The sequence below is a fragment of the Fusarium proliferatum genome (genome assembly GCF_900067095.1).
Source record: "Fusarium proliferatum ET1 genome assembly, contig: FPRO_scaffold006, whole genome shotgun sequence".
Taxonomy (NCBI): domain Eukaryota; kingdom Fungi; phylum Ascomycota; class Sordariomycetes; order Hypocreales; family Nectriaceae; genus Fusarium; species Fusarium proliferatum.
In genome coordinates this window covers 2,113,015-2,130,569 of record NW_022194795.1, presented here as the reverse complement: position 1 = coordinate 2,130,569, position 17,555 = coordinate 2,113,015, and the positions used below count along the sequence as shown (strand labels likewise).

General features: G+C 50.4%; 5 protein-coding genes across 5 annotated transcripts; 4 read left to right on the top strand and 1 right to left on the bottom strand.

Moving 5' to 3' along the window:
* Positions 1-664: 664 nt before the first annotated feature.
* On the top strand, positions 665-1,855 carry FPRO_09743 (uncharacterized protein; the record flags this gene model as incomplete). The annotated part of the gene is made up of 2 exons (XM_031233167.1): positions 665-937; positions 1,001-1,855. The coding sequence occupies 2 exons, from the start codon at positions 665-667 to the stop codon at positions 1,853-1,855; spliced, it is 1,128 nt and encodes a 375-aa protein (XP_031083031.1).
* Positions 1,856-2,817: 962 nt separating this feature from the next.
* FPRO_09742 (uncharacterized protein) lies at positions 2,818-5,264 on the top strand (the record flags this gene model as incomplete). The annotated part of the gene is made up of 2 exons (XM_031233166.1): positions 2,818-4,884; positions 4,941-5,264. 2 exons carry the CDS (start codon positions 2,818-2,820, stop codon positions 5,262-5,264), a joined length of 2,391 nt encoding a protein of 796 aa, XP_031083030.1.
* A 191-nt stretch (positions 5,265-5,455) lies between these two features.
* On the bottom strand, positions 5,456-8,789 carry FPRO_09741 (uncharacterized protein; the record flags this gene model as incomplete). The annotated part of the gene is made up of 3 exons (XM_031233165.1): positions 5,456-8,335; positions 8,387-8,701; positions 8,757-8,789. The coding sequence occupies 3 exons, from the start codon at positions 8,787-8,789 to the stop codon at positions 5,456-5,458; spliced, it is 3,228 nt and encodes a 1,075-aa protein (XP_031083029.1).
* A 2,802-nt stretch (positions 8,790-11,591) lies between these two features.
* On the top strand, positions 11,592-14,157 carry FPRO_09740 (putative woronin body major protein precursor; the record flags this gene model as incomplete). The annotated part of the gene is made up of 4 exons (XM_031233164.1): positions 11,592-11,963; positions 12,015-12,322; positions 12,907-13,532; positions 13,595-14,157. 4 exons carry the CDS (start codon positions 11,592-11,594, stop codon positions 14,155-14,157), a joined length of 1,869 nt encoding a protein of 622 aa, XP_031083028.1.
* A 902-nt stretch (positions 14,158-15,059) lies between these two features.
* On the top strand, positions 15,060-16,625 carry FPRO_09739 (putative LAP3-member of the GAL regulon; the record flags this gene model as incomplete). The annotated part of the gene is made up of 2 exons (XM_031233163.1): positions 15,060-15,271; positions 15,323-16,625. The coding sequence occupies 2 exons, from the start codon at positions 15,060-15,062 to the stop codon at positions 16,623-16,625; spliced, it is 1,515 nt and encodes a 504-aa protein (XP_031083027.1).
* Positions 16,626-17,555: the final 930 nt, after the last annotated feature.

Here is a 17,555-nt window from a genome sequence, read left to right as displayed (position 1 = left end):
TGCCAGGCGCCCCCTTAGTACAGAACTCTATCATTTGGCTCTGTACTACTAGTGAACTACGCTGGCGATAGAAGTTCTAGCCACCACAAACAAGCACGAGGCACTTGAGTACCTAAATTCGAAGAAGTAAGAACAAAGAACGGGCATGACTTGGTAATTTTCGAGGGGGTTTCCGAATGCATTGCTAGCCATGGATCCATTACCAACTTTGGTATCGAGGTCGGTAAAAAGCAAGCAAACCAACGGATCCCAACCAACGACAGCGCACCTACTATACTATGCCCGGGGGCAACGAACGTAGTGCGACAAATGAGCGAAACCGCTCATAAATGATACGTCAGACCGAATTTCTATTCGGGGTCGGGGTGCAGGACTGCTCCGCGACAAATGGTCGGAGAGATAACGTCGCCATATGATGGCCTTCCGGCTTATAGAATGGAAATAATATTTAATACTCCGTAGTAGATATCCAATTGCATTGTGTGTCAGGGCAGCCAGGGTGGGCTTAGCAAGGTGCTAAGTTAGTTTGTGTCCACCTTGGGAGAGGCTTCACACAATGCCTACCACCCATGGCTAACTCAATTCTATGCCAACAGTATAACGTCATCCATATCGAACCAAGGCACTTTGTTGTGAATGATCTCTCGATAGGTTGCCCCTCAAGATGCCCCAATCCAGGTTCGTTTATTGTGTTGGAAGCCCATCTTTCAGCCCAGATGAACTCATTGAGGATGCCGACCGTCAGAGAGAGGCTCTGAACCACCTGTTGAAAAATGATCTCTTCAACGCCAGTCGAGTGCTTTTCCAACTCCCTGATCCGGATCCCTATACATACCATGCTGTGGCAAGTGTGAAACTTGCCCAAGTCCAGTCAGTAGTCAACCTTGGAGGTGTCAACGGTTTACACGCGTGGTATCGCAATGAAGATGGCTCACCTGTAAGAACTTACCTATGGGCAATGTCCGAGGAGTAATAATTTGTGAAACTAACATACATGTAGAGAGAACCGCCTCCTCAAGCTGACATTGAGGCATACACCTCTATCTTCAGACCATCAACAGCTACTGCTGCGTTTCTCAAGAATCTAGGAACAAATGCTAAGAAGGATTCCATAAGGCGTGAAGTCGCAGCCAACCTTGAGAGCAAGCGGTATCTGCACCCTGGGCTTGTAACGAAACTCACTATCCCCAAGAGCAAGAAACCGCCCGGCGCAAATCCCTATCTCGACTTCTGGATGTGGTCATGTCACTCTCTTGAATGGTGCGGCCCTTGCCTGGCATCAGAACGTGTCCCAATGTCCCATCATGTTCTTCCTATTTTCATGCATCACTTTGGCTGCGCAACACCAACTCACGAGAGCCTGGCCATCCTGAAAATTCTGTCTGACGGGCGCCCGATTGTCGACATCGGTTCTGGCAATGGTTATTGGTCCTATATGCTCCGACGCTACGGCCTCACAGTGCATGCGGTGGATAACATGCAGAGTGAATGGAGAGTCAACTGGGTCAACGACACAGTCATATCGGACGGCGTGAAGTGGTTGCGCAAGAATTCGAACGGTGAAGGCATGGTTCTCTTGCTTGTGTATCCTGTTGTTGGTGGAGGTGTTGGTGGCGGCACTGAGGGAGGATTTACGCGGAAACTGGTTTCTGCCTTTAGCGGCGACACTATCGCAGTTGTGGGCACGCAGAATCGGAACGGTTACACAGGATTCAAGGGAGTCACCATGGACGAGTTTATGGCGAAGGAGCATGAGGACTGGACTATGGTAGTAAAGATAGCGTTGCCATCCTTTCCTGGGAAGGATGAAGCGTTATATGTCTTCCAACGAGGCGAACGAGTGCCGCAAGAATAGATTCAGATGATTTCAGATGATTCGGGGCCACGATAGGAAGTTTCTCAAGACAAATGTCTCTTCTCGGCAGGGGTTTCGGCTCATGGTTCTGACTTACCTATTGACCAAACACGAGCACTGGCTACCATCAAACATAAATCTCATCGTACCTAACTAGTACTAAGGTACCTAAGTATGCAGAGAACACAACGTCGTAGCATTCAACTTTCTTACACTGCCTCGCAATGGTCAACTGAATAGGTAATCAATAAAACACATTTGGATCCTCCAATCCCATCCAGTCACATCATGTTTCTTCCTCATTCTCACCTGCATCTGCCCCGCAAGAATGGGACAATACGTTGTTCTCAGCCTCTGTGACAGCCACCACCAAACCCCAGCAAGCGGCACGGTGAACGCTCTTAGCGCTCGGGGTCCCCCGATCTCCCTCAGTTGAGCCCCTCAGCAGATGTTTAACTGGTCTGCCCTGTGGGCATTTCTTTCGCTTCCCTGTGTGACCCATGTCCTTCTGGCCCTATGACGATCTCTCCGGCCCCCTTCGTCCACTAATAAGAGAATATTCCAAGAGCTCCAGGTCCAAGCACAGCAGGAGTAGGCACCGTAGCTGCGCATGTATGTATGGATGTTGCTGCAGGTCAGGTCTCATTCAGCCCCTCCATTCTCTCGGTCCGCCCGCCATTGACGCACAAGGCGGCGTGTGACCATTTCATAAATGTTGAGTTTACTGCTCAATTGGGCATCTTCTCTCGAACTTGTCCATTTCTTCATATCAAGTGCCTCTCCTCATCGTCGAACTCTTGCTACTCAGTTTGTCTTGCTGCTGAAAACCTCTCTCAGTTGGCGCCCCTCTTGACCCGAGACTGAGACCCCCCGGCCTCCAAACCAAAGATCCCCGCCTCTATTTCAACAGCTGAGCTCTTTGCCTCTCCAGAACAAAAACAGAGCACGACGAAACTGAGACCATGTCTCTCAAGCCTGATGACCGGTCCCGCAAGGATCGCTCTCGATCTCGCTCTCGTGACCGTCGTTCAAGGAGCGATGTCGCACCTGAGCGCCCTTCCTACAGCGATAATCGCGAGCCCAGTTACATCTATCCAGAGGATGATCTCAATGATCGCTATAGTCGCCCAGGCGCACCGCAAGCAAGCGGCGCCCTACCTTATCCCGAAGAGGGAGGAATCTATCCTGTGATTCCCGGAAACTCATCTCAGTACAGCTACGACCCTCAGCCGCCCACTTATCGAACCGCTTCTCCGCCAAGAGACTCGCCATATCGTTCCTCACACGAAAGGGTCGACAGCAGCCTTCCAGGAGCCTTCCCAGATGACCGCCGCCGCGAGAAAGATAGAGACCCATACATTCAAAATGCAGAGCCTCGTGCTAAGGAAGACGAAGACAAATTTAGCTTCCTGCCACAGAAGTACATGCGCAAGCTCACTGGATCTTCAGGCAACGACAAGGAGAAGGACAAGGATGACGATGGCTTGGCCTACGGAAAGCCTCCCGTGCCTGTGCGACCTAAAAACTCTTCGGACTTGGCTTATGGAAAGGCCACCGGAGCTCCGTCAACTGCTAGCCAGGTTATGACTACATATAACCCTCCCCCAGGTGCTGAAGACTCGTACTATGCGCAACAACCACCCTACGGATATTCTCATCGAGAAACCGGAAATCCATCCGTTGACCAGTATGGTTCACGCAAGACAAGAGAAGATGCACGATACGATGACACCTACGGCTCGAGTGCCAACGTCATGAACGTTGAGCCTCGAAGCCGCGACGATGAGAAACACCGTGACCGACGCAGGGATAGGTCTTCCGGTCCCCGAGGTAGCTCAGACCGCTTGACTGTCGACTCAAGTAGCCGAAAGCGCGAGAAGTCGCGCGACAGATCACGATCACGCCGGAGAGATAAGTCGCCTCCACGAGATACTCTGGGAGTAGACAAACACCACCGGCATAGATCACGATCAAGGGACGGTCACAGATCGCGGTCTAGGGACAAGCACCGAAGCCGAAAAGACAAGTCCCCTCAGCCCCCCAGTGAGAGAATGTCAGGTCTCAGCATCAACACTGGGCTGACTGTGGGAGGCTTGGCCGCCGGCGGACTGGCTGGCGCATCTCTAGCCAATGCACCTCCGTCGCCTATGCTCGAGTCATACTATGGTACTTATCAGGACTGTTCGCCCATGCCGTCTCCTCTACTGCTAGCCTCAAAGCACCCAAGCGATGACAATAAAGCTCTTGAGGCGCTCTCTCCATTGGGTTCTGATAATGAGGGCGATAGCAGACGCCGTAGCCGGCGTGCCCGCTTCCATGACTCCGAAGATATCACCACTCAACTTGCACAGGCCCTCAAGGGGAGCCACCGTCCCGACACCGAACCACTCATTGAAATCCTACCAAGCTTGACGCACGATCAAGTGATGAAGCTTCGCGCGGATTACAAGGCACTTGTCAAGACGGGTTCTGAGCGCAAAGGCGTGAACATCGCCAAGCATATTCGTGCTCGTCTCAAAGACGAAGATCCGCTATTGATGAAGGCCTGCTACTCCGTTGCTCTCGGCATGTGGGAGAGCGAGGCGTACTGGGCCAATTTCTGGTATCAGGGCGACAAGACTCGCAGGGAGCTTCTCATTGAGTCTCTTATGGGACGCACCAACGGTGAAATACGTTACATCAAGGATGCATTCACAGATAAGAAGTATGACAACAGCCTCGTCAAGTGTATGAAGGAAGAACTTAAAGAAGACAAGTTCAAAAAGGCTGTTCTCCTTGTTTTGGAAGAGCGGCGCATGGAGGAATACGATCATTATGGTCGACTTGTGCCAATTGACTATGCTCTTGTTGACCAGGACGTGGCTGACTTGCGTCGATCTGTGAGGTCTGAAAAGGGTGGCGAGACGGCGATGATCAACATCATCATACTTCGAAGCGACTCTCATCTGCGCGCCATTCTGCAGGAATATGAGCGACAGCATCGCTCCAATTTTGCTCGCGACGCTCTCAAGAAGAGCGGAAATCTTGTGGTAAGGCCTAGCCATTCCCCCTTTGCAATTGATGAATTAATACTAACATTGTCCAGGGTGAACTCTTAGCCCACATCCTCAATGGTGTTATCAATCGTCCTGTTCGTGATGCCCTCCTCATCCATCACGCCACCTCAGCGTCCCGTAAAGATGGCCTTCGCCGTGAGCTACTCATCTCACGTCTCGTTCGATACCACTGGGATCCACACCACATGCGCGCTGTGAAGCAAGCCTTCCGGGAGCGCTATGGCAGGGCCCTGAGAGACGCCGTTCGCGATGCGACGAGCGGTGAATGGGGCGAATTCTGTGGTGAATTGTGTATTGCACGTATGCCTGACGACGTCAGAAAATTTGACAAGGTCAGCTATAGCGTGAGATGAGCAAGTTATGATTTATGATTTCATGAATAATATAAGGAAATGTGTGTGACATGGAAGAGCTGCCCATCTTTTGCAGCACTTGGATATCATGGCAATACGTTACTGGGTTTTCTAGAAATAGCACTCTATATGTACTTCAACCTCAACTCATTTTCTTCAACTTGATGCTAATATGAACGTTTGCTCGCTGCTTATGATCTCTTTGAACCCTTGCCTCCTCTTCCGCCCTTCCCTTTTCCGCCTGCACCCTTCTTGCTACCACCTCCGCCTCCAGCAGCATTTCCGCCAGTACCACCCGCCATCATGACCCTCACTTTACCGACCGGTACGACGTTGAATGCCTCTTCAGGCTTGAGCGCCTTGATAAGCTCAACTTCACGCGGCCACATCCTTTCAGTATCACGAGCGGTTTCGTCAACAACACCCTTCTTGGTAGAAGCTGCCTTCCAACGATCGAGAACCTCTTTAACTGCCTTGCCCTTCTTGGTCGCGCCGGGCTGCAACTTCGCTTTGTACTTGTAGCGTCCGAGAGCGTTCCAAGGAGCACAAACAGGGATGATCTCTAGGATCTCATCTCCCGGAAGAGGCGTGCCAACAATGGAGTCAAGCACAGTCATCTGGCCGGCTTCGTCCTCATCAAGAATATCAACACCTTCCTCCATCATAATACGTCGAATCTCCTCGTGTTCGGCTGTCTCTTTCTGCTCTCGTTGGTGCTGCGCGCGGCGTCGCTCTTTCGCAGCAGCGAGCTCGAGCTCACGGTCCGCCTTAGCTTTTGCCTCGGCTTCAGCCTTCTTTTGTCCAACTGTTGCTCCGATCAAAGCTTCTGCGGCAGCTCGATCTTCCTCATCTTGATGCTTATACTTTGAGGCGATCTTCTTCGCCTTGCCCTTCTGGCCTCGCTTTGGGGGGCCTTTCTTCGAAGAGCTGGGACCGTTATTCTTCGGTCTTGTGTCAACTGGCTTACCAGCTGTCTCGTCGTCCGGTCTAACTGACTCATCGTCTTCGCGCTCTTCTGCTTCTACTCCCACTGCTTCATTTTCATCTAGTTTCCCCACTTCTTGGATATGAGCCTCGTTGGCTGTGTCATCCGCGATCTTGAGATCAGACAAGCCTTCTTCGGCCTGTTCAGCCTCGTCGTTGCGGTCTTCATCCTTACCGAAAGCTTGAAGGGGGTTGTCACGTAATTCTTCGTCTCGTTGTTCGTCTTCGGATTCATTGTCAGAAGGTTCGGCTGATTGTTCTCCTTCAACTTCACTCAGATCGCCTGCCCTGTCTTCTGTTTGCGGTGGCGCTGCTGCCAAAGCATCATCGCCACCAGTAGATTTGGCATCGCGAAGGCGATGCTTAACATGCTTAGCTTTGCTCTCCTCGCTGATCTTAAATGCAACACCTAGACCTAGTAGAAGTTGAGCTGGAGGCAGAAAATTCTTCTTTCCCCGGACCATGAAACTTCCTGCCGGTAGGAATTCGCCTGTCGGTGCAGATTTGGAAACTTGATCAGCGTTTACCCACCATGCAGACATGCCTGCTTTCGAGTCCCAAGCATTCGACGAGCATACAGCGAGTGATCCGGCCTGAGACAGTGTTGCTGGAGGAATGGGCGCATCAGGAGTTTTTGGGTCGTTCTTGATGATAACACTGGATGCCCCATGTAGATCTGCGTGGCAGTATACATCTCCTTTCCGGAGATATTTCTTGTAGATCATCTCATTTTGCTGGGCATCTTTGCCTCCGATCACAAGATATCCATCGGATGAGATAAACCAAACGAATTTCTCAAACCACATTGGTTTGCGAATTGGTTGAAGCAGTGCCTTTTCCTGTTTCAGCCCTTTTTTGAGATCCTCGGTGATTTTTTGCTCTGCATTCTTCAGGGCTCTTGAGGCCTGCTGCTGGGTCTTTTCTTCCTTTACGGCGGCCGTCTTCCGCTGGTCAAAATACTCTCGAGCATTGCTCCAAGGGCTAAGTCCAAGGTTGATTTCCACACTTAGGGCTTTGTTGGCCTGTTTTGCCTTTGCTGTCGATGTACCTTCATCGTCACCAAGGGTGCTGTCGTCGTCCGTTTCGTAGGGGTCGTCTTCCTCTGGCTCAAATTCTTCCTCGGCCAGCTCAAGCGTAATGAGATTCTCGGCAAGATTTAGAGGAAGTTTGATAATCTCAGCAACGGGGTTGTGCCGTTTCTTCTCGCGTTCCACCAATTTGCCAACATCTACCCAGTCCATTCCTTGGCTGAGTAATCCATTGACAGCATCCATAGCTTCTTGAACTCGTTCAGCGTTCGCTTCAATGGCGGCGGCTTTACGAAAGTTGAGGGCCTGTGCCTCTTGAAGCCCTTCGATTCGTTTGCTCTGCTCATTTCGCGCGGCCTCCAACTTGCGCTTCGCAGCTGCTTCTCGCTCGCTTAGTCGGGACTCCAGTCTCTGACCCTCTAAAGATGAGAAAAATTCGTCAACTGTCTCATTGTATCCTGTGAATTCAAGGATCTCAATGGTGGGGTCCTTTTTGAGTTTGTAGGGGACAAACGGATGAAAATCTTCGTATAAAAGATTGTCACGCTGCGTCTTAGATTCGTCACTTGCCTCTGCTCCCTCGGTTCTTTCCCTACGTTTCGCGAATATGTAGCCAGTGCATGCTTCTGAGCTGGTGAGCTCTTCCACACTTTGTCTGGCCTCTTGAAGTGACTTGACCAACTCGGCCAGCAGCGTTTCATTGGCCAGTGTTTCATCAGGCTTGATAGTAGTGTCGAAATTATTTGTGTGCAGGCAGTGGTCTACAAGCACTGGAGGCAACTCTGTAATTGACACAGCCAAACTCTTTCTCAGATCTCCACCAGGCTTACCCTTCTGCTTCTTTGATGATGCAGTAGCGGCGGCTGCCTTTTCCACGGCAGTCTTTAGGGCATCTTGTACCCTTTCTCTTGTCAAAGGAGGTATTCCGCCAAAGTTCTGCCTGTTTTCCAGGGAATATTGTAGGCCGACTCGCTGAGGTTCTTGACCTTCACCTTCTGAAACGGTTCTTGCGAGGGCAAGGATCTTCAAGTCGGCATCCGTGAGAATAATGTTACCACTCTAAGACATAAAGGTCAGTGGCTTTTCTGGATCGTATGGCAATTGACGCACAGCAAAAAACTCCAAGAACAATCTGTATTGGCCATCGCTGAACTCGAATTCGAGAACTCGATCGGTGCCCACTTGTCTAACTGACGTCAACCGTCTGGTCTTGAGAAACTTTCTTAAACGTGCAACAAAAGCGGAAGGGGCCGCAGCAGTTGTACGCGCGAATTTCGTCAAGTGGCAGCGGAAGCCCGTGTCAATGACAAGCTGCTTTTTGTTGTCTGGTTTCGCAAACTTGAGCAGGAGAATCTTGGACGAAAGGTCGTATACGTTGGAGAGTCGAAGAGTCACCAGTCGTTCCTGGAGCTCATGCGCAATGATCTTGGTTCAATAATTAGGAAACAGTTCAAGGTAGTAGCTTCGGTAAAAGACCTACTTTAACATCCAAAGAAGAGAATCTTTGCTTCATTTTCAAGTGCTTCGCTCAAAACAGCGTTATACAATCATGAAAATATCAAGCTATACTAGCGACATCATCATCGCGGGCAACTTGGTTGTCGTGGGGTAGTTGGAGGGGCACGATGCTGACATCATCCAGGTGACACGTGACTGAATTTCATTATATGTATGAACCACCGAGGCACTCAACGAGGATCTTGCCATTGAAGCTTGTTCTTATAAATAGGCAAGAATCTTTGAGGCCAATACACTAGGTAGGTATGCTCCTCGTTCTGAATGGCTTCGACACCTTAGATGCTTAGATGCTTCAAAAACATCGGACTAGAGTTGGTCCTTCTACGCGTGTGACTACTACTAGGTTCAGGAGGACGTGAGAAGCTTCAGCGATTCATATAAAAAACGAAAATCGGCTGATGCCCGTACGAGGATCTTCCAATCCACAGAAGAAACGCACTGGACCGTCTTACTAAATAAGCCGTATCGTGTTACCCAGACGTCAAGGCAACATGGAGAACTATGTAAACACATTGCAGCAACGGTTGGGGAATTCCTTATTCGTAGAAATACTACTATTGGAGCCTAGTGAAATCGATGGAATATGCGGAAGATAAAATCTGAAAATGCGCATCAGATTTGCATAAGCATCTTCATCGGGGTTCTGATAACACGCGTAACGCATCGTCACGTAACGTATGTACGGCTTACCCCAGATTTGTCTCAGAAAACGGCATCGGCACAACACAAGTCTCAACGAATTCCGCCGCGGAATTTGGCCCAAGGACACACGTGAGAATCCAGCAGATGCCGTTGGGCCGAGGAACTCTGTTCAGTTTGTTGACTACGTACTAAACTTCAAATCAATCGATCCATTCAATGCAACATCAAAGCCGCTCGCGAATCGCGTTTCGCACGGGGTACAAATCTCGAACCGCGGCTGGGACCTGAAGGCTGACGCCAGAGGCTAGTGGTGGCCTGAGATTATCAGACCCAGGTCGCAAATTAACAACTCAAATAAGGATCCATAGTCAGCAAATTGCTACTGCTTTCTAGTTGTCACAGCAACCAGAAGCCGAGACCACACCAAGGCTTGGCGTATTTCAATAGAAGCCTACTTAAGTTTGTTGATCTATTGATTGTGAGAATCTATCCGGACTAACCATGAAATAATAGACTGTGCTTCGTCAGCAGAAATCGAATGGGTGCACTGTAATAGAAGAGCATGCAATCAATTGGACGTCGTCAGACGTCAATGATTACAGTTATAATGCATTGAATGCAGTAAGGGCAAAACTTCCAGCAGCCAACGAACGACGTGATGAGCCGGCAGGGTTTCAAACATGGGCTAAGTAGGTACTAGTAGCTACCGTAGGAGCCTCTGAAACTGATGAAAGTAAGGAGGCCAGCTTGACACCCAACGTCAGTTTCTGAGGCCAAACTGTTACCGAGGCAAGGCTTTATCCGTACAGTACTTCAGTCATGAGGGTTTGGGGAACGACCACTCTACCACTGAACAGAACTTGCACTAATTAATGCATTTGCATAAAACGCTGCTTCAAGGTCCAATGGTTGGCTTCCACGACAGCAACGGCAGGCTCATTACGACTGATTTCATGCATGCCTGATCATCCACTTCCGCTGCAGCTGAACAAAAGCTGGTGTGTGCTGATTTGAACCATTCGAAAGTTACTTAAATTGAGGAGGTTGGGATTTCACATGGCAGCCAATGGGACAAAGGCTACAACTTGCATGAGCCCCTCAAACAGCCGTCGCGCCGTTGGCCAACTGGGTATCTATCACTGAGGTCTGAGGACTTGATTCCGTTTCCGCGCTTGTCATTCATTCTCCGGCCAATCTTGATTGAATACAGGAAGGGGGTGGTGCAGTTCGGCACTTTCAGAATGGGCAGTCCTTATCATCTTTCGAGTTCCGTCAATAGACAGAAAGCCATTTGGTGAAATGATAAACGAGTGGTTGGGGATACTGTGTGGTAGCGCTCAAAGTGCCTCGATGCTTGTCCCCGCCCCCTGATTAAACCATGGTGCTTATGTGGCGTTCAAGAGGAACTCTAACTGGACAGTCATTGTTTTGTTTTGCTAGGCCCTTCCAATTGCCAGGAACGGAGCACTGGTACGGGTAGACAGACGGAGAGCTTTAAGACGAATGTGAAGGCAGGGGAAGACCTTCGACCCCAGGCTTTGAAATGACGGGATGCCGCTCATCACAGTCTCCCAGGCTCAATGGATGCGGAGCGGTGACGGATCCAATGTCCCATCTCTCGTATGGGGTTGTGTTCCACTTTCTATTATTACTGTTGATGTCAGGAGTTGGCAGTTGGGAGCCATCAGAGCATGGGCCCTTCGGATACGTGCAAGGGCGAGAGAAGATCGGAGCTGGAAGAGGAACTGCGTGGAACAGGATGGGCGGATAGCTGTGCAACCTGTGCTGACGACGCGGACAGCTAGGTAGCTGGCCTCTTCATGACTGGCTGAAGCTAAGGTCAGGCTAGGTCAGATAAGGCAAAGAGCTTCGAGAGCTTCGATGGCTGGCTGAATGTCTCTGGCTGAGACGCAGGAGGAAGGGATAAAAGTGGCACTCCGAGGCCAAGACGGGGCTGCAATAATGAGAGTGGGTGGGGAGCACTACCATATACGGGGCTTAGGTCTTGAGCTTATACTCGATTTGGTAAGAGGTAAATAGAACGACTTGCTAACCCCCTGGCAAGTAAACAAGACGAGTGGTAAACAAGCAATCGGCGACAACAAGCCAGAGACAATCGACACGCCCATGGGGGTGAGTGAGCGAGGTAAAAACGATGGAGAGGGCAAAGTGCGTGAGAAAGGGCTGGGTCGCTGGGACAGAACAGGACAGAACGGATCAACAGGACACAGCGCTGCCGAGGGAGCAACACAACGCTCAGTTTGGCTCAAGTCGTCCAATCCTGCCCCCGTCTTCAAAAGCCCAGTTTCGTTCTGCGTCCTGTTCGGTCCCTCTTCTCCTCCTACTCCCTCCAATTATCGCCATCCACATCAACTTCGTCAAAACAAAACCTCACCCAGACAAGAAGAAAAGAACGACTGAAGGCCCTCGCTCGCCATCTACCGATTCTTTTCCATTCTCTTCGACTTTTGTTTCTAGGAACAAGAGCCAGAGAACTTCTTGTCTTCCTTTCGAGTTTCGGAAGGTTGTATGAGAAGCTTCTCTCGCGCCATCAAAAGTCGCAAATCTGGACTTTGAGGCTCGCGTCCCCGTTCCCTTCAGCATCTTCCCATCGACATATCGGGAATCCGAATCCCATACCCAGACCGTTACCGAAACAAAAACCCACGAAGAGGTTGAGATCAAGCCCCAACAGCCCCAAGCCGGACGGGAAGGTCAATACTCTTCTGTCTCTGTCACCGCCGAACAGGTTCCTCCTCGCGGAGAGCAACGCTTTAGCGAAGAAGAGGTCCGTATTACGCGTGAAGAAGAACGTTACCGCCGTCCCGGTGTCCAGAAATTCGAGCACGAAGAAGAGCACTTTACTATCCGTGAAGACTCGCGACGGTATGTCCGATTTTACAACTTCCTTGGCCCCCTGGTGTTGTTCGATATTACACGTTTTCTACCTATTTGCCGACCGTATGAGACGAGTCCGCAATGGCCTGCGAAATCATAGCTCTCCAGGTCAGGGCAGTTCTCTCTCGCTCATGTTGATCAGGTGGAACATGTCAAAAAGCATGTCTCCTATCACTTGTGACGGTAGCAATTGTCGTTTCCCTCCCCCTGAGCATTTCCTCCGCAGTCCGATTTTCACTTTCGCTTTCCTCAACTCGGCTGGCCACAACCCACACTCATCACAGGCGCTTCGGCCCCATGAGTCCCCCCAGCCATCTCAATTCATCACATCACATCTCACCACACACCGTCTCACATCACACCCCTACCCATGTACGCTACCGCGCCAACCACCTCAGCTTGGCTGGGCACCCAATTTGCTTTTGCTTCACATCCCCGGTCCACTAGTGCGCTTAAGCCCTCTGGCCTGAGCAAGGCGGTGGAGTTACCTCAGGGGCCGCCCGCCTCCCGTTGCCATATGATACGCAAGCGAGATACTATAGACATCCATCAGCTAACCCAGACAAATCCAGACCTGAACCTCCCTCTCAATACCAACCCTCTCAGTACCAACCACCCTCCCAATACCAAACTTCTCACACTCACGTAGAGGTCGACACCCACCGTCATCCCTACTACTCCACCCCCATCGATCTCGCTGAACGTGAATACCGCCAGCGTTACCGCCCTGCCCAAGCCTTTTCCACTGAAGACCCTACTTCCCACTCTCACTCTCACTCTCACTACCAAACTCAAGACAACTTCCAGGCCAACAACTACACCGTTGAAGGCCGACCCGCTCCCCAATTCTACTCCTCCGAGAAGACTGAAATCAACAACTTCACCGTTGACGGACGCTCATCTCGCCCTCAGTACAACCAGACCGAGAAGACCGAGTTTAACAACTTCACTGTTGACGGCCGTTCTTCCCGACCTCAATACACTTCTGAGAAGACTGAAATCAACAACTTCACTGTTGACGGCCGCTCTTCCCAGCCCCAGTACCGCGATACCAAGACAACTCAGGTCAACAACTTCACCGTTGACACACCTGTTGCTCGTCCATCTAACAAGAAGGACGTGAGATTCACTGAAGAAACCGTCGAAACTACCAAGGTCGACAACACCAAGTCCAAGATGGGTTACTACGACGACGACGGTGAGTTAATACCAATCTTGTAGTAATGAATTCGCGAGCAGTCCAAGCTAACTTGTCAGCAGGTCAATACAACTCTTTCCGCGCCGGTGCTCACAAGCTCGGTGATCGCATCGCCCATGGAGGTCGTCGCGATATTGAGATTGACATCCACGAGGGTCCCCGTCCCTCTGCTGACTGCCTTCTCAACACCGTCAGCATCCCCTGCCACCACATCCGTCTGGGTGACTTCTTGATGCTCCAGGGCCGTCCCTGCCAGGTCATCCGCATCTCCACCTCCTCTGCCACCGGTCAGTACCGCTATCTTGGTGTCGATCTCTTCACCAAGCAGCTCCACGAGGAGTCCTCTTTCATCTCCAACCCTGCCCCTAGCGTTGTCGTTCAGTCCATGCTCGGCCCTGTCTTCAAGCAGTACCGTGTCCTCGACATGCAGGAGGGTCAAATCGTTGCCATGACCGAGACTGGTGACGTCAAGCAGGGTCTCCCCGTCATTGACCAGTCCAACCTCTACTCCCGCCTCCACAGCGCTTTCGAGTCTGGCCGTGGCTCCGTCCGTGTCCTCGTCCTCAACGACGGTTCTCGTGAGCTCGCCGTTGACATGAAGGTCATCCACGGCTCTCGCCTGTAAGCGTGTTTACTGTTTTCTGAAGACGGGCAGCCGCTTGTAACGCGACTATTTCCCAACACCATAATGAGTTGATGAACAGCACTACTGGGCTTACCTCGATCATGAGGAGTAGGTCCAGACTGTCCTGAGAGTCACCTGTACAATGTCAAGTTTCCTGGGGATCTGTTGTATGTATCAAGATGGTTCAAGTTTGTTTGTGTCGAGATTGGATAAATCATGTTGGCTAGCTGGAAATATTGGAGTCTTTTGCGTAGATGGGAAAGTTCTGTACATGGACTGTAGTAATTGTCAATTGATTCCGCATCTACATAAAGCTAAACGTCTGTGTCCCGCCGTGTTAACATCTGACTGACTGCACTGTTGAGATTTAGGTGTGGCAACTGAGCTCTCAAGGTTCCCTGAACTAACCATATACAGAAACATGCTGCCTCCCCGTTGTTTGATACGCGGCCCAGACGTGCCGACACCTCCAAGTCTATTGCTACCCTACATTTCAACTGCCGTCGTCTGGCTTGTTGTTCAGTGACCTTTTGGCTTTATTCGTTATTCTCCTGGTGAGTTTCTTTTTTACTATATATAATAAATATTAATCAGTTCAAGCTCTGTTCATTATGTTAATGATTGTCGTGGTGGTTAAGGCATATTGCATGTACCCAGAGCTCTTATCATCAAGGTGTTTCCCCGCGCGACGCTAACGTAATACAGAGCTTAGATGGATGGGCATGTACTCCGTACAGCCTGATAATCAATCACGCAAGTTCGGGCATGCTCGATGAGACAGCGCGTGACGAAACTCTGTCACAAGTTCTCATTAAACCTTGATAGCGCACGATTTCTTCTCCTACACATTTACTTCTCCAAACCATCCATCACCTCCCGCAACCCCGTGTATTAAAGTGACCATGGGTGCTCAACCATCAAAGCCAACACTTCATGAGAAGGCTGTCATGGAGCGCCTCCGTAGTCTCCAGCTCCAGGAGGATGATGAATACGTCGAAATTAGCAGCGACGCTGAGAAGGGTACGGTCGGACCCTTGACTCGCGAGGCTCAAGGTCTATCTATCCATGTCCTCGAGTCCTGGCAGTCTGCTATTCTCAAAGATCCCAAGAACAAGTGAGGTTTCCCGCTGCCAAGGCGCTCCTATCCAGGCTAACATCCACCGAGACTCGCACTCACGGCACTGAGCTCAGCAAACCCGAGACAGGTGCTCACTTCACTGCCGATCGAAATCGCAGACCAGCAGATCTATAATGTCAAGATCCCATTCGAGGGAGATCCGATCACGAACCAGCGCTCAAGCGGCCGCTGCTGGTTGTTTGCCTCCACAAACGTGTTCCGAGTTGCCATCATGAAGCGATATAATCTCGAGAACTTTGAGCTCTCACAGCAGTATCTCTTCTTCTGGGACAAGCTTGAAAAGTCAAACTGGTTCCTGGAACAGATCATCGATACCGCAGGAGAGGATCTTGAAGGACGTGTCGTTCAAACCTTACTGGGCGACATCGTTTCTGATGGTGGCCAGTGGGACATGGTCTATAACCTTGTCGAGAAGTATGGTCTAGTACCTCAGACACTCTACCCTGATACATGGAATGCCCAGAGCTCCGGCATTCTTAATAGTGTTATCAAGACCAAGCTTCGTGAATTCGCACTCAAGCTACGGGGTCTGATTAACTCTAAGAGTGGTGTCACAGCTACCACACTCTCGTCGGCGAAAGACAAAATGCTCCGTGAGATCTCTCTCATCATGACTCTTCTCCTTGGGCCACCACCAAGCTCCGAGGAAACCTTCACCTGGCAGTACAACGACAAGAATGGCAAGTCACATCAGCTCAAGGCTACACCTAAAGAATTCGCCAAGAACATATATAGTTCCGATTTTCGCATCACTTCCAGCACCATCGAGAGTATGATCTCACTTGTGGACGATCCTCGGCACGAGCCGCTCTCTCTCCTCTCTGTTTCGCGACTTGGTAACATCGTGGGTGGACGTGGCGTGAGTTACGTGAACGTTGATATCGATACCCTCAAGGGAACATGCATAAAGATGCTCAAGGCTGGTCTGCCCATCTTCTTCGGCAGCGACGTGGGTAAGTTCTCCGACTCCAAGTCGGGCATTATGGACCTCGATCTCATCGACTACGAACTTGGTTTCAACACTAGCTTGCTCGGCATGAGCAAAGCACAGCGATTGACGACACAGGAGAGCCAGATGACTCACGCTATGGTGTTGACTGCAGTTCATCTGGACGAGGAGACCGGCAAGCCTGTCCGTTGGAGAGTGCAGAACAGTTGGGGTACTGCGGCTGGTGACAAAGGATGGTTTGTTATGAGTGATGCTTGGCTCGACGAGTTTGTTTATCAGGCTGTTGTAGACCCTCGCTTCTGCAGCAAGGAGGTTCGTGATGTGCTCAAGAAGGAAGCAATTGTTCTCCCGCCATGGGATCCTATGGGCGCCCTGGCCTAAGTGAGCGTTCTTGTTGAGGATGCGAAGCTATTGCTACGAGGTGACACTGAGACTCCTTTTTGTATCAGATTGATGCTGGCCAGAGAATGAATATAGTTTAAACATTCCCCCAACAGTCTTAGAATAACCGTGCTCCGTGAAACCTGCCATGGAATCATTCGTGGGTCGGTTACCAGGTCCTGAATTATTGTTTTATTCAAGTAATGACAAGCAATATCCCTGAGAAGATGGCCATGGGAGGATTAGGGAGCATAGTATGATGGTGATTCTCTTGCAATCCAGTGTCGATATCTTTTTTATGGCACCCTGATGGCAATCTACTCTGCAATTGGAGTGTGACTGAGAACAGAGCTCATGCTTGCTTGTGATCTCTCCACGAGAAAACAGCCGGTCGTATGACGCACAACTCGATTTCTCCCAGATATTCTGCAATTGTTTCACAGGTTGTGTATCTTCAAAAGCAGTCTCCATCTGTGTCTGACTTTGTTTCAGTACGAGAAGCCCCATTTCGAGATGGTCTGGCGGGCATTGGAGAGCTCATAGCACTGGGGAAGCAATAGTCCCGGCAAGTTCTGGGCTTCAGGAGGCAAGTTAGTTGCAGGAAAGGTCTTCTCTCGAGAAGGCTTGTGGACGCCTTCTTACTCCAAGGCGTTTTCTTGAGCACGTTCACCTTCCCTAGACCCTTTCCTCCCACATAGTCTTGTGGTTTTAGTTCAGTGCTTGTTCTCATTAGTATTCGAGTTACAAAAGTTGACTGTGTTTAGATTGCCCCTGAAGTGTCTGTCCGATGGAAGAAACTATCGTATGTAACTCCTTTGGAGTTCAGGAGGCTCGGTTTGGCTGTACTATGAACATGAATGGTTGCGATGTGGATATGTTGTGTGAGTAGCAGGACCCCTCTACTGTTGCATGATTAGGAGTGAAAAACCC